This window comes from Trichechus manatus, unplaced genomic scaffold (assembly GCF_000243295.1).
Source record: "Trichechus manatus latirostris isolate Lorelei unplaced genomic scaffold, TriManLat1.0 scaffold00216, whole genome shotgun sequence".
NCBI lineage: Eukaryota > Metazoa > Chordata > Mammalia > Sirenia > Trichechidae > Trichechus > Trichechus manatus.
In genome coordinates this window covers 3,435,091-3,449,989 of record NW_004444152.1, presented here as the reverse complement: position 1 = coordinate 3,449,989, position 14,899 = coordinate 3,435,091, and the positions used below count along the sequence as shown (strand labels likewise).

The 14,899-nt window shown below is 54.6% G+C and overlaps 1 protein-coding gene across 1 annotated transcript; it reads right to left on the bottom strand.

The window, feature by feature from the left end:
• Positions 1-3,406: 3,406 nt before the first annotated feature.
• BCL3 (BCL3 transcription coactivator) lies at positions 3,407-14,898 on the bottom strand (the record flags this gene model as incomplete). The annotated part of the gene is made up of 9 exons (XM_004388827.2): positions 3,407-4,288; positions 4,679-4,796; positions 5,451-5,618; positions 6,348-6,425; positions 6,629-6,717; positions 6,818-7,022; positions 7,499-7,607; positions 12,842-12,995; positions 14,712-14,898. Coding segments are annotated over 9 exons (1,296 nt in total), but the record flags the coding sequence as incomplete, so codon positions are not given.
• Between the last annotated feature and the right edge of the window lies 1 nt (position 14,899).

The window sequence follows — 14,899 nt, the reverse complement described above, 5'->3', positions numbered from 1 at the left end:
ATATATATATCTAGAGAGAGAGAGAGAGATTTATCTCAAGGAAATGGCTCATGCTGTTGTGGAGGCTGGCAAGTCCCAAAGTCCATGAGTCAGGCGTGGCGGCAGGGGCTGACAAACCCAGAATAGGCAGGTCAAATGACAGGCTGCTGGCTCACGGGGCAGCACAGCTGGCAAATCCCAACATCGGCTGATCAGCCAACAGGCTGCTGGCTCAAGTACCAAGATCCGGAGGTAAGATGATGATGAGCTGGAAACAGGATGCAGAGCAAGCAAGCAAGCTTTGCCAGAACATCCATATATATACTGAGTGCAGGCTATATCCCCAGGGAAACTCTCCATACAACTGATTGGCTGATCACACCAGATCACATCATGGAGGTGATTACATTATATCACAAAATAGAAGATAATTATATAATACTGAGAATCATGGCCTGGTCCAGTTGACACATAACATTAACTAATCACAGATGGTAACTGTTAATCCCTGGAACCTGTATAGGTCACCTTATTTGGCGAAATGGAGTTTGCAGATGTGATGAAGTTAATCATCTTAAAATGGGGAGATAATTCTGGATTATCTGGTGGGCCCTAAATGCAATCACATGTATCCTTATAAGAAGGAGGTTTGACTACAGAAGTAGGAGATTTGAGGACAGAAAAAGAGGTTGGAGTGATGCAAGGAGATGCTCACGAACCAAGGAATGTGAGCAGCCTCTAGAAGCTGGAAAAGGCAAGAAAATGGATTCTCCCCTGGAGCCTCTAGAAGGAGCTATCTCTGCCAACACCTTGACTTTAGCCCGGTGGCACTGATTTCAGACTTCAGACCTCCAGAACCGTAAGAGAATAAATGTGTGTTGTGTTAAGCCACAAAGTGTATGGCGATTTGTTATAGTGGCGATAGGAAACCGACATAAACTCTGACCGAGTCATAGCGTCACATCACAGACTTAAAACACTAACCGTCACTCTGAGACCTGCAGAGCCACTGAACAAAATGCAACACAGTGTGACAGATGTCACACAAAATGAGACAACAGGCAGGCAGTCACTCAGAAACCATCACACGAGGACCGCCAAGTCTCAAAGTTATAAACACTCAAAAATGCTACACACACAGGCATTACATCGAAGCACATGGTCAGTTTTGGTAACACCGATTAAAAACCAGTGGCCGCCTGCGGTCTCAAAAGCTTGCAAGCAGCCATCCAAGGCACAATAGTTGGTCTCTATTCACCTGGAGCAACAGAGGAAGGAGAATCAGGACCAGGAGGAGGATATGGAACGTGTGACTAATTGCTTCCATGAACAACTGCCTCCTTTGCCATGAGACCAGAAGAACTGGATGGTGCCTGGCTACCATTACTGAACATTTTGATCAAGATTCTATAGAAGAATTCTGATCAAAAGGGGAAAAATGCAGAACAGAATTACAAATTCTCATAGAATTCAGACTTTCTGGAGCCATGGAGGCTGGATGAAACCCCAAACTATCGCCCTAAGGTAATCTTTATACATCAAACCAAAAATATCCCCTGAAGTTTTCTTAAAACCAAACAACAGTTTAGCTTACCTAGTAAAGAATTTCTGCCTTGGGCATTATGCTCTTTTAAGATCTAGCTAGATGGGATCAAATTTACAATAGCAACTCAAAGGATTAGATAGGAATCTTAGGGGGCAGTGAGTTTATGTTAATGGTGTGGGGGAACAACTCTGAAAAGGAGGGTGAGAATGGTCGCACAACTGAAAGAACGTAATCCACGTTACTGAATTGTACATGTAGAAACTTCAATTGGTGCATGTTTTTGTGTGTATTCTCAATGATAAAATCAATTGAAAAAGTTGCTGTCAAGTCACAATTGACTCATGGCGACCCCATGTGTGTCAGAGTAAAACTGTCCTTCAAAGGGTTTTCAGTGTCTGATTTCTTGGAAGTAGATCACCAGGCCTTTCTTCTGAGGTGCTCTGGGGGGGACTTAAACCTCCAATCTTTCAGTTAGGAGCTGAGTGGTAACACAAGGACTCACAAATGACAGAATCCCTTAGGAACACACACATATAGAAACCTAGAGTTGCTATGGAAGCCAGCTAGGTCGTCTGGAAAGATGTCCCACCAAGTCACCCCCAGACACAATGATGCAATAACATAATGTCAACAACATTCACATTCCCAGCCAAACACACTTGAAGCCCTAGAGTCACACATGCCGTGTGATCGTTAGTCTGTGTAGTAAAGAATTATCCTCACTGAAAGAGAGGGCAGGGGGCAGTGGTGGCTCAGGGGCAGAATTCCTGCCTTCCATGCAGGAGACCCAGGTTCCATTCCCGGCCAACACACCTCAAGTGCAGCTACCACCCCTTTGTCAGTGGAGGCTTCCATGTTGCTGTGATGCTGAACAGGTTTCAGCAGAGCTTCCAGACTAAGACAGACTAGGAAGAGAGGCCTGGTACTCTACTTCTGAAAATCAGCCAATGAAAACGTATGGATCACAAAGGTTCCATCTGCAACCCATCATGGGGATGGTGCAGGACTGGGCAGTGTTTCATTCTGTTGTGTATGGGTCCTCTATGAGTGGGGGGCCCAACCTGATGGCACCTAACAAGGAGGGCTAGCCTTAGCCCTTGGTTGTTAGGAGGTGATCTCTAAGCCCTGCCTGATAAGTGTGTCTTTAACTGGAGGCCCTGGGCCACACTGCATAGTCTAACCACATGATTTATAGTAGGGGCTTTGGGCCATGCAGTATCCGTTCTACCCCCAGAAGGGCTAGAAACTAAAGGTCAGCCACGTGGTCAATCAACCCTGTCTGTGTGATCGAGCCCCAGTGAAAACTCTAGACACCAGGGCTCAGGTGAGCTTCCTTGGTTGCCAATACTCTGTACTGTCACACATCCTTCTGGGAAACATAGTGCTGTCCATGACTCCATGCGACAGGACTACCGGAAGCTCCGTGCCTGGAACTTTCCTGCACTCCACCCTGCACACCTCTTCCCTTGTCTAATTTTAATCTGTATCCTTTGTTGGAATAAACTGTAACTGTAAATGGGGCCCTGGTGGCACAGTGGTTAAGAGCCTGGCTACTAACCAAAAGGTCAGCAGTTCAAATCTACCAGCCGTTCCTTGGAAACCCTATGGGGCAGTTCTACTCTGTTCTATAGGGTCGAGTTGGAATCAACCCAACAGCTATGGATTTTTTTGGTGAGTGTAACAGGAGTCTCTGGGTGGTGCAAATGGTTAAGCGCTCAGCTACTAACTGAAAGGTTAGCAGTTCAGTTCTACCCAGAGGCACCTCAGAAGAAAAGCCTGGCAATCTACTTCTGAAAAATTAGCCTTTGAAAATCCTACGGAGCACAGTTCTGCTTTGACACACATGGGGTCACCATGAGCTGGAATCAACTCGACGGCAACTGTTTTTTTTTTGGTGAGTATAAGCTTTCAGTGAGTTCTGTGAATCCTTGTTGTGAATTATCAAAACTGAGGTGGTCTTGGGGACCCCCGAACTTGCAAGTGATGTCAGAAGTGACAGTGACCCTGAGGACTGTTCCCTAACTTTGAGGGCTGAGACTCACAAAGCCGCTCATGGAGTCAGCTAGCTACAGCATACAGCTGAGGTGTGTGCACACTGAAACATACTCCCTGCAGACCTCAACAAAGAGGCCCAGCCAAGCAAGGGACATGGTACAAAAATAGTTTATTACAAAAGAAATCCAACCAAAATGCCTAATAATTTACATTGTTAACAGTGCCCGCCTATGGCCCATCTCTCCTCTCCTTGTCCATCAGGGTAGAGGATAGAGGGGAGTAGCTGTTCCTGGTTCCACCAGCTCTGGGAGAGGACAAGGAAGTGAACATTTGGGTGGAATTCCAGACAGGGGCCTGGTGCCTGAGAATAACAGGGGGTCAGTCCTGGGTCGGGGGACGAGATGAGGGAATATCTGTTCTCAGAAGGGGGGCTTATGGGTAGGTGCATGTGCCTCTGTGCAAATCCTGGTCCCAACGATGGGGGGGGGCAGAGTGAGATCTTCACAGTTTCCAGGAGGGCTGACCCCACAGGGCAGGGAGGCCCCTCCTCATGAGTCCGAGATCTGCCCCCCCGTCTCTCTCAGCTGCCTCCTGGAGCTGGGGAGGTGGGTACAGGCCGGCTAGGGGCTCGGAGGACCCCAGCAAAGGGCAGGAAGGCAGGTGGAGATGAGGGAGGGAGGAAGAAATTGGGAGGAACCATGGAGAATGCAGGGGAGTCCTTGGGGGGAGACTGGGAAGGCGAGGAGGATGGTGATGTAGAAAGAAGACCTGTGGGGAGAAAAGAGGAGAGTGAGGGCAGTGAGAGACTGGATCCACACAGGAGGGGCCGGGGGGCCGGACTCCTGGGTCTGAGGGAGGAGGGGGCCAGGGGGCCGGACTCCTGGGTCTGAGGGAGGAGGGGGCCGGGGGCTGGACCCCTGGATCTGAGGGAGGAGAGAGCCAGGGGGCCGGACTCCTGGGTCTGAGGGAGGAGGGGGCTCAGGGCTGGGACCCCTGGGTCTGAGGGAGGAGGGGGCTGGGGCCCAGACTCCTGGGTCTGAGGGAGGAGGGGGCTGGGGCCCGGACTCCTGGGTTGGATGGAGGAAATGGTTGGGGGCCCAACTCTTCGGTCTGAGGGAGGAGACGAGAAGCCTGTGAGTTGGAGGTGCGTCATCTCACCGTTGGAGCTGAGGCGGCTGCTGCTCTCAGGGGAGGTGGTGGCACTCCTCTCAGGGGAAGGCTCTGGCTGTGGTGCGGGAGCTGGCCGAGTTGCCTTCCCCCTCAGGATGTCGATAACCTGTGGGAAGACCGGGGGGGTCACCAGGAGGCCACCCCTGCCCACACACTCCTCCATCTCTTCTTGCTTATGGGATCTGTCAGTCCATGGCCTCCATATGATGGCCTCTCTTTCTCAGTGTGTGACATGGGAAAGTCACTTTCTTCCTTTGTTCCTCAGCCTCTCATTTCCAAAACTCACACTTGCAGGCACACTAGTGCCTTCACTCTCACCAACTCACATGCCCACTGATTTGTTTTTAGTCACCATGGAGTCAATTCCGACTCATGGTGACCCCATGTGTGTGGCACAGAACTGCTCCAGAAGAGTTTCAAGGCTGTGACCTTTTGGAAGCAGATCGCCAGGCCTGTCTTCCGAGGCACCTCTGGGTGGGTTCAAACTGCCAGCCTTTCGGTTAGGCTAGTTAGGCTAGTAGTGGAGGACTTAACCATCGCACCACTACGCCCACTCCTTACCCTCCCATACTGGCCCAAACACACATTTTCACGCACACTCCTGCACCCTTGCACACACATGCCCACTCACCTGTCCTCTCGCAGACACACGTGTGCACACTCGCGCACACACCCTGTACACTCTCACCCTCTCAGGCTCCTTCCAGGAACCGCGCCCCTACCCTCACAGACGGGCCGACCCGTGGCTCGCACTACTTACCCGACGGCTGCGCGCCACCATGAGCGGCGTGTCATTGTGGCAGTTCTTGAGGCCGCTGTCCGCGCCGCTGCGGACCAGCGTCCGCACGAGCGGGAGGAGCCCGCGACCCGACGCCGAGTGCAGGGCCGAGCTACCCGAGTACATCTGCGCGTTCACGTTGGCACCGTGCTGCTGGGCGGAAGGGGCGGGTCAGAACCGGCCAGAACCCGCCCGAGTGGGCCAGACCCGGGCCAGACGGGATGGATGGGGCGTGGCCCAGAGGAGGGCGTGGCTTGCGCACGAGGCAGTGCCCAGGGCGGGGGCCATGGTCAGGGGCGTGGCCAGACAGGGTGGGTGGGGTTACATAATGGAGTGGCCTGAACGAGGAGCCGGCCTGGGCCTGGACGGGGGCGTGGTCACAGGTGGTGGGTGGACTCATAGAGGTGCGTTGCCTGAGCGAGGGGCGGAAGACAAAACCGGGGCGGAGCCAGATGGAGCTGGAGTGGGGTCATAGAGGGTGGCTGCGCTGAGCCAATCAGAGCTGGAGCGGGCGGACCTGGCCGAAATAGGGGCGGTCAGAGAAGGGGAGGGTCCAGGGTCTTGGCCAGATCGCAGATGGAGTAAGGACGGGAGGTCAGCGCGGGGACTTGGCCAAAACCTGTAGGCGGAGTCAGCAAGGCCATCGCTGGGAGGGGCCTGGTGCGTTGTAGCGGCGGAGGAGGAATGGAAGAGAGCCCGGCACGAGGTCGCAGCCGGGAGAGTGAATTCAGGGGATTAGGAGACGAGGCCTAGAGAAGGCTCAGAGCTGGGAAGGGGAGCACGAACTGGAGAACGAGCCAGAACTGGAAAGCGGTGTCCGCGCCAGGGGCCGGGCCAGAGAAGAGGGTGGGCGAGAGATCAGGGGGGTGCCCTACCCACCTGCAGTAGCAGCTGCACCATGCTAAGGCTGTTGTTTTCCACGGCGTGGATGAGCGGGGAGCGGCCGCTCTTAATGTCCTGTGACAGGAAGGAAGGGTATTTGAGCCTCTCTGAGTTCTGCCCAAACAGCCGGACACCTGCATCCCACCCGCCTGGTCTAGCCTCTGTCCCGCTAGCTCCTTCAAGCCCGCACCAGCCCGGCACGCTCCCACGCAAGCTCCACTCATGCACTCATGGTCCCGCCCCTTCCCTAGTACAAGCCACGGTCAGCGCATGCTCACCACCGCGTCGATGTCAGCGCCACGCTCCAGAAGCAGCTGCACGGCTTCGTGGCACTCGGTGTTCACCGCCACGTGCAGGGCGGTGAGCCCTGAGGGCGGGGGAGGCTCAGTCAAACTCGGGCCCGGGACCTTGCAGCCCCAGGTGGACTCCAGGTCCTGCCGACAGCCACCTTTGCGCCCCGTACTCACCGTCGTAATTGCGTGCCTCCAGGTCAACGGTGCCCGGGGCTGCACTGTCCAGCAGAGCCCGCAAGCAGGTCGGACTGCGGTGTTCGCACGCCAGGTGGGCCGCCGTCTGACCGTGGCGGTCCAGCGCCATGGGGCTGGCGCCGGCCGTCACCAGCAGCCGAACCACAGACGGCAGCGTGGTGATCACTGCCAGGTGCAGCGGGGTCTAGAGGATAGCGGCTGTGAGGGATCCATGCCCTGCCCTGAGCCCCAGTCCCGCCTCCCTCAGAATTTCCAAATCCTGACCCCTGGCAACCAAGAACCAGAAGTCTGGGGCACCTCCTTCAGATTCATGTCAGGGCCCCCCAGCTCTTCCCTAGGGCCCAGAAGGCTGGGCTTCCAACCTCCTCTTACCCCACAATCCGGATTCTGGGTCCCCAGTCCCCTCAGACCCAGGAGTCTGGGGCACTTCCCTGCTTACACCCAAGAGTCTGGGCTTCCAGCCCCCTCCTGTACCCAGGAGCCCCAGCCCGCTGCCCTCTCCTCCCTTAGACCCAGGAACCCGGGCCCCAAGCCAGGCCTCTCCTCCCTCAGACCCAGGAGTCTGAACACCTCTCTCTCAAGACACAGGAGTCCAGGCCCCGCCCCCAGAGCTCTCTTTCCTCAGACCCAGGAGTCCAGGCCCCCAGCCCCCAGGCTCACCTGACGTAGGTTGTTATAGATGTCCAGCTCCCGGCCCCCGTGCTGGAAGAGATTGACCAGCCGGTGCACAGCCGGCAGGTTGCCCTGCACCACGGCAATGTGGAGGGGCCTGGAGGGGGAAGAATCACAGGCATGAGGGGATGGTCGCTTCTCACCCCAATCTCTTGGCGGTGCTAACTCCAAGGTGTGTGGGCTACTTTGGAAGTATCTGCAGAATCCACCCACTTCTCCCGATGCCCTCCGCCCTGGTTGAGCAGTCATTGTCTCCCTCCTGGATTATTCTAGTCCTCTCCTCACTGGCCTCCCTGCTTCTACCCCTGCCTTACAGGTCTGTTCCCTACACAGTAGCCAGAGGGACCCCTTTTAGAACCTAAATCAGGTTACATCCCTCTTGTGCTCAGAACCGTGAGCTCCTGTGGCTCACAAGGCCCCATGTGATCTTGTCGCCCCCCTATCCACTGCCCTTTGATCCCATCTCCATTGTTCTCCACACCCTGCTCTGGCCACGCTGGCTCTTTGTGTTCCTCAAATATACCAAGAACGTGCGCCTCGTCAGGCCTTTGCACTGGCTGTTCCCTCTGCCTAGAAGAGTCTTCTCCCGCATGTCTGCAGGGCTTGTCCTCAAGAGGTTCTGGGGTGGTGCAAACAGTGGGCACTGAATAGCTAACCTAAAGATTGGTGATTCAAACCCACCCAGTGGCACCTTGGAAGAAAAGTCCTGGCAGTCTGCTTCTGTAAAGATTACAGCCAAGAAAACCTTACAGAGCAGCTCTATTCTGTAACACATGGGGTCGCCATGAGTCGGAGTCAACTTGACGGCAACAGGTTCTTTTTTTTTTTGCTTTGTTCTCCTTGCTCAGGCCTCTGTTAATATGGCAAGACAGCGGTTCACTTCCCCTCCCCCTTACCCTGCTTGATTTTCCTTCACAGCCTCACCTGGCATTGAATCACTGACTTGTTTCCTGTCTGAAGCTCCCCCATTAGAATGTCAGCTCCACCAGGGCAGGGGTTGTCTGTCTGGTTCACTGACCAGTGCCTAGGACCATGCCTGGCACTTCGTAGGTGCCCCCTAAATATGTGTGGATAAGTGATTCCATTTCAGTGATCACCCTGGCGATCCTTCGAGTTGGTGACCAGGTCCCTACCCATCTCTGGACCACAGTTTTCTCATCTGTGAGTGGGGATGAGCTAGATGCTATCAAGGGCTCTTTCAGTTGTGACTGTATATCAAGTTCAGCCCCTACTCAAGAAACCCAAGGACTGAGTATGTATGTGGACACAGAGCTTTGCCTAAAAGGGAGCTGGGGACAAACTGAGATGGGTCATGGTTATGGACGCTGGGCTGTGCAACCTGGATCCCCTTTTAAGACTGAAGGACCCATTCCTTCAGCTTCTGGAAAGGTCGGCAGCTCTTAGCTCTTTTGGGGAATCACTCTTGGCTGAAGAGAGTTGCTTGCCCAAGGTCACCCCATGGAGGGGGTGGGCATCCAATGGCTGGTCAATATGGGCATATAAGCCCTGGCCTCCAGGCGCCAACTCCGAAGGTCATCCCTGCTTTAATGTTCCCTGTGGGACGGCTGAGACTTTCTTGAGTCTGCACTGCAGTTCAGCTTCTCTCTCTGCACAGTCCTGTTTCCATCATCCCCATGGGTGTTGATCCTGAAAGCACCCTCCAATACACTTCCTGCTCACCTCCCAGGGACGCCAACCTCGAACAGTCATTTAGAGCCAAAGGCAATCTGAGAGGATTGTGTGTGTTGGCGAGCATGTGTGTGCATGGGGCTAGGGGGACATCAGAGCTGAGGGCAGCACACTGACTGTAGCTACACAGGCCTGACGGCTTTTCTTTTTAATGTTGGGAAAGTTACTAGATCAACTACTTTCTCGGTTCTCACAACTGTCGAGAAAGCGCATCCAGAATCTACATTTTAAACCAGTTCCCTAGGTGATTCTGATGGAGGCTCAGACATCCTGCAGCCCAGGGGGCTTCTGGGGGCAGGTGGGCCAGGGTTGCAAATGGAGTGGCAGCCCTTCCTAGCTGTGTGTGCTGGGGCGAAGTCACCCGGTCCTTCGAACCTCAGTTTTCTCCGAGGTAAAGTGTAGCCCTGAGGTGGTGCAAATGGTTTGCACTCAAGTGCTCATCTACAGGCTGACAGTTCAAACCCACACAGCTGTGCTGCAGAAGAAAGCCCTGGCGATCTGCTTCAGCCAAGAAAACCCTGAGAAGCATTTCTACTCTGTAACACACGGGGTTGCCATGAGTCGGAATCGACTAAGACAATGGTTTTTGTTGTTTTTTAAAGTTAAAGTATAGCCCACAATAGCGTCACCTTCCAGGAAAGATTCTGGCAGGTGAAACGCTGAACCTGGATCCTGACTGGTGAAAGCCAAATTTAAAACGGAAATGTTGGGCGTGGGGCCGGACCTGGGTGGGTAGGGGTCGCGGGTCCCTGTGAAGGGCTCCCTCCCCTCCCTACATCTCCCAAGACTCCTGGCCTGGGTCCCTCGTGGGGCAGGCGGGGGTTAAGCGAGGGCAGAGGGAGCGAACGATTTCAGAGAAACCGTCCAGGCCCTAGTTCCCATAAACGCGCACGGGCCACAGGGGGTGGGGCGGGGCTGGAGGAAGTGGGGACGGGAGGGGCGGCCCAGCCCTCGGACTTCCAGTAACAGGTCTGCTGGGCGGGGCTCCGCTTCCGGCTCCCGGGGGAGGGAAGCCTGTCCTGCCGGAGATCTACCTCGGCACCCTAACTTCCATCCTGGCACCCCAACTTCCATCCCGAATGTGGCCAGGAAGGGGGGAAGAACCCAGGCCAAGGAGATATCGCTTCCCTGGGGGACGGAACCCCAATCCTCCAACCTTGGGCCCCTCTGGAACCCCACCTCTCAGGACTCAGACTCCCGCTGGCTCTCTAAACCCCATAACCTGGCATTCCCCAAATCTTTTGAGAGCCAGGAATACAGCACCCCAACTCTTCTTTGGGGATTCGGACTTCCAGACCCTGGCCCCTCTGAGCTCTAGGTCCGTAGGCTGCCCCCAACCCTGCTCCTTGTCCCCTCGGGGACCCAGGAATTCAGGACCCCAATCTTTGCCCCTTTAGGGGCACAGACTTCCAGGCCCCTAGCAGGGCCACCTATAGGGAATGTGACCTGTGCAGTTTGCACAGGGCCCCACGCTTAGAAGGGTCCATGCTTAGTTTAATGCTTTACGGTCGCTTTCTCAAACAAGGGATCCTGCATTATTATTTTGCACTGGGCCTTGCAAATTAAATAGCTGGTCCTGCCCCTAGGCCCCCCCCGAGCCCCCCCCCCCGCCCCCCGTCTTCATGTTCCTTGCCCCTCTGAGGATCAAAGAATACAGCACTCCAGCCTCTGCTCTCTGGGATTCAGAATATGTCCCCAACCTCTCTGGGAGACCCAGCCCCCCAGTCCCTGACCTCTGGGGGAGGTGGGGTTCAGATATCCTGAGACTCTTGTTCCCCTGAAGCCCTAGAAGTCCAGCCTCCTAAACCTTTGCTTCTTTGGGGACTCAGACAAGGTCTCAGCCTTCTCCTCCCCCGCCACCCCCCCCACCCCACCCCCAGCGTTAAGTGGGGCCAAGGCGCAGTCTGGGGCTGGGACAGCTGCCCGTTCCGGTAAAGTCTCGGCCCCAGCGGAAGGGGTTAAGGTTAGAGGGAGAGCTAGAAGGGGGAAGGCTGCGAGTGAGTGACGGGGCGCTGACGTGGGGGAGGCAGAGCAGCTGGGCTGCGGTCAAGTTCTGCGGGAAGGGATTTCCCCCAACAGGCAGCTGAGGCAGAAGTGTTTGCGTTGGGGGGAGGGCGCATGGGGGCTGGGGGCTAGGGCTGGAGACTGCTTTCACAGGCCACAACAAGTCACCCCTGGGGGCAGATACAAATTAAGCCCATTTCATATATGACCTCCAGGGATACTGAAGCTAGGAGGGAACTAGGTTTTGTTGAGCTGTTTGTATTTCCGGCACTTTCTCCTGCCTGGGCTCCCAGCGATGGCCTACAACTACCCACAACTCCTGGGAGCTCTGCTCAAACAGCCCCACTCGCATGTATTGAGTGCTTACTGTGTGCCTGGCCCTGATCTGTGCACCATTTGTGTACCTCATTGCACTGAATTCTAACTGTGAGAGGGGCTGTTATGAGCCCCGATTTCCAGACAGGGAAACTGAGGCTCCGGGAGGTGAAATCACCCAGCAGACCAGTGATGGAGCCCTCCATCCTGCAGAAATGGGCCTGTTCAGCCTATCTGTGGTTTCCAGTCCCCCAAACCAGCTCCCAGATAGGCACTTTCTAGAAATAATCTCATTTCTTCCTCATAGAGATCCTCACACATTTATGGTTCCTGGTTGTTGTTTTTTTTATAGAGGGGGAAACTGAGGCACAGAGGGGCGAGACAGCGGCCAGCTGAGATTCAAACCGAGCTCGACAGAATACTAATAATTGTGATGGTCAAGTGTATTGATGGTATGGGGCTAAACCCTTCCTGCAGGATTGCACAGCAGCCTCATGAGAACTAGAACTTTCTTCAAACTGTTGGTGGTAAACCAGGGGGGTTGTGAAATTTAGGAGGTCTTCAGATTAATTTAGTGGATTGTGGCCAGCAGAAAAACAATGAAACAAACTACAATAGAACATATCAAAGTAGATCCTATGGAGTTAGGGTGAATATTGTTTTGTTTTGTGCACTTTTTAGTTCAGGTATATGTGGGTGTGTGTTGTGTGCACACTGGATTTGATATAAAGTAGCAGTAATAACAATAAACGCTTATCGAGCACTTAAGGCGTACCCAGCAGCACAAACAGTTAAGCCCTAGACTATTAGCCAAAAGGTTGGTGGTTCATACCCACCCAGAGGCACCTCGGAAGACAGGCCTGGCAATCTGTTTCCAAAAGGTCACAGCCTTGAAAACCCGATGGAGCAGTTCTACTCTGCACACATGAGTTGGAATCAACTTGACGGCAACTCAAAACATGGAGCACTTCCAATATACCAGGCCCAGTCCTAGGAGCTTTACATGTATAATTCATATACTAAATCAATCAGTGAAATGTATGTCTTACTTCTGAGTTGTGATAAAAAATTGGAAGCCTCTGGTTCCAAATACAGTCCTAGGGAGGAACTACTGTCAGGGTACCCATTTTTCAGAGGAAGAAAATGAGGTTCAGAGAGGGGAAGGGCCTTGCTCAAGGTCACCCAGCTAGCACTGGAGACAGACTCTAACTTGGGTCCTGGTAATGCAAAAGCCCAAGCTGAGTGCCCCCGTGTTGTGGTGGGTGAGGTAGGTGGAGGGCTGGCCTCCCTACCTGCCCTCCATTAGTGGGGACCGTCACTTACGTGTCTCCATCCTCATCCGCGCGTGTGGCCATGGCGATGTCGGCTGACAGAGGGTGTTCCATTGAGCACATGATGGGGTACAGGGGGGCAGGCAGGCTTAGCAAAGGAAAAGGGGAGCCCATGGTTGAGGTGGAGTACAGGGGCAGTAAAGGTCCTGGGTAGTGGGGGACAGAGAAAGGACATAGGTGAGGCCAAGCCCAGAGACCCTTAACCCACTCCCTACCTCCTGGCCTTGGAACTGCAGTGCAGTCTGTCTTGTCCCCAGTTTCCCTGCATTTCATACTGGGTCCTCAAAGCCCCCTTTCCTCATCCCTCCCCTCTGGCTCCCTACACCCCCAGTCCTGGTCACCCTCATTGTCATTTAACTGATCCTCATCTGCTAGACAAAGAATCCCTTCACGGTGTAGACTGAGACCCCAACATCATCTAGCAGGGAGACCCCAGGGCCTGGTTGCTAAGTGAATTTGTGGCCAAGAGAGATAAGGGGTGGATGGAGAGCTGGGTGAAGATTGTGGGGTGAATGTGTAGAAGGTCTAGGGGGAGGGGAGGGTCAGAGGGTAAGAGGGGCTGGCATCAGAAGCCTGTAGATCCAACGGTTGGCAGGGACGATAAAAAACCAAACCTGCTGCCATCAAGTCAATTCCGACTCATCCATGGCAGCAGTCTAATCCACATCCACCCATTGCACAGATGCAAAAAACTGAGGCCTAGGTTCTCACCCAGGGAATGGGAAGGGGTGGGGAGGCACTGGCAGGCTTCCTGATTGCACAGCTTGAGCCTCTTCATCTGCTGCACCCTGAGGGAGTGGAAGGTGCAGAAGCTAGGTGAAGATTTGGGGGTGCAAATCTGGACTCTCTGCAGCTTTTGGGGTCACTTGAGGATGGTGAGGTGGGCACAGTGGGGAATGCCCTTCCTTGAGATCAGGGATGGAGACGGGATAGGGAGATTGGCGTGTGACCTTCTCTGATATTCCCTTATCCTTGGGGACCCTCCACTCCTGGACTCCCGAGTTTCCAGGTCCCTGCATATCCAATACCAGGCCTTAGGTCCCTGGGGCCTTTTTCTGGAGACCCCTGAATCCCTTATCCTGGCCCTAAATCCTTGAGTCCCAGAATTATCCAGTCCTGCTCCCCATCCCAAGAACCCTCTGTCCCCATACCCTGCCCTTGTGACCCCAGATGGGACCCTGATCACTTGTGACCACACGTAACTTGGTGTTCAGAAAGAACCCTGGTTCTCTGTCCCCCTGGCTCCTTGGACTCCCAGTATCTGGGTTCCTGGAATTCTGGTCTGTTTCCTTGGATCCCTGTGATCCCAGATAGTGGGGTACTCAGAATCCCAAACTCTGCTTTCCTAATTCCTCATGCCCTCTGATACCTGGGTTCCTGAGATTTTGACAGCCCAGTACCTCTAATATCTGTCTCCTTAGAACTCCAGTTTCTGTTCCCCTGATTCCTTTTGACCCCACATATCTGGATCCCAGGAATCCCAGTTTCTTGGTCCAGGCCTTGATTCCTCATAACTCTAGATTATCTCGGTCCTTGAGATCTTGTAGTTATGGGACCCCCATATCTGTGTCCCTGGGACCCCAGACTCTGCCTTCTGACTCCCCAAGACCCCCAAATGAGACCCCTAGATATGTATCATTAAGCACCTTCTCTTGGCTCTCCATATCTGTGCCACCCCAGGCTCCCCTGCTCCTCGCTCCCTGGGACCTCCATATCTGTGTCCCTGGGACCTTGGGTTCTGTCCTCCTGTCCCCCAGCTCCCTAGGACTCCATATACTTCTCCTGAGCTCGGCCCACAGTTCTGGGGAAGACCCTACACCTGTGCAGCCCCCACCTGACCTTGATCCGCGGGGTCCACTCACCCTGGTAGTAAAGCGCCTCTGGCCGGTGCAGGCCGTGGGGGGGTCCGGGGACGACAGGCGCCTCGGGGCCGCAGCAAAGGGACTCTGGGGGGACTCCAGGGCCCGCGGTTGCTTGGGGGGCGGCGGGCTCCGGGGAGGGCGCGCGCAGCGGGCGCTTGCGGAGGGGCAGCGCTGCGCCCGGGGGTCCA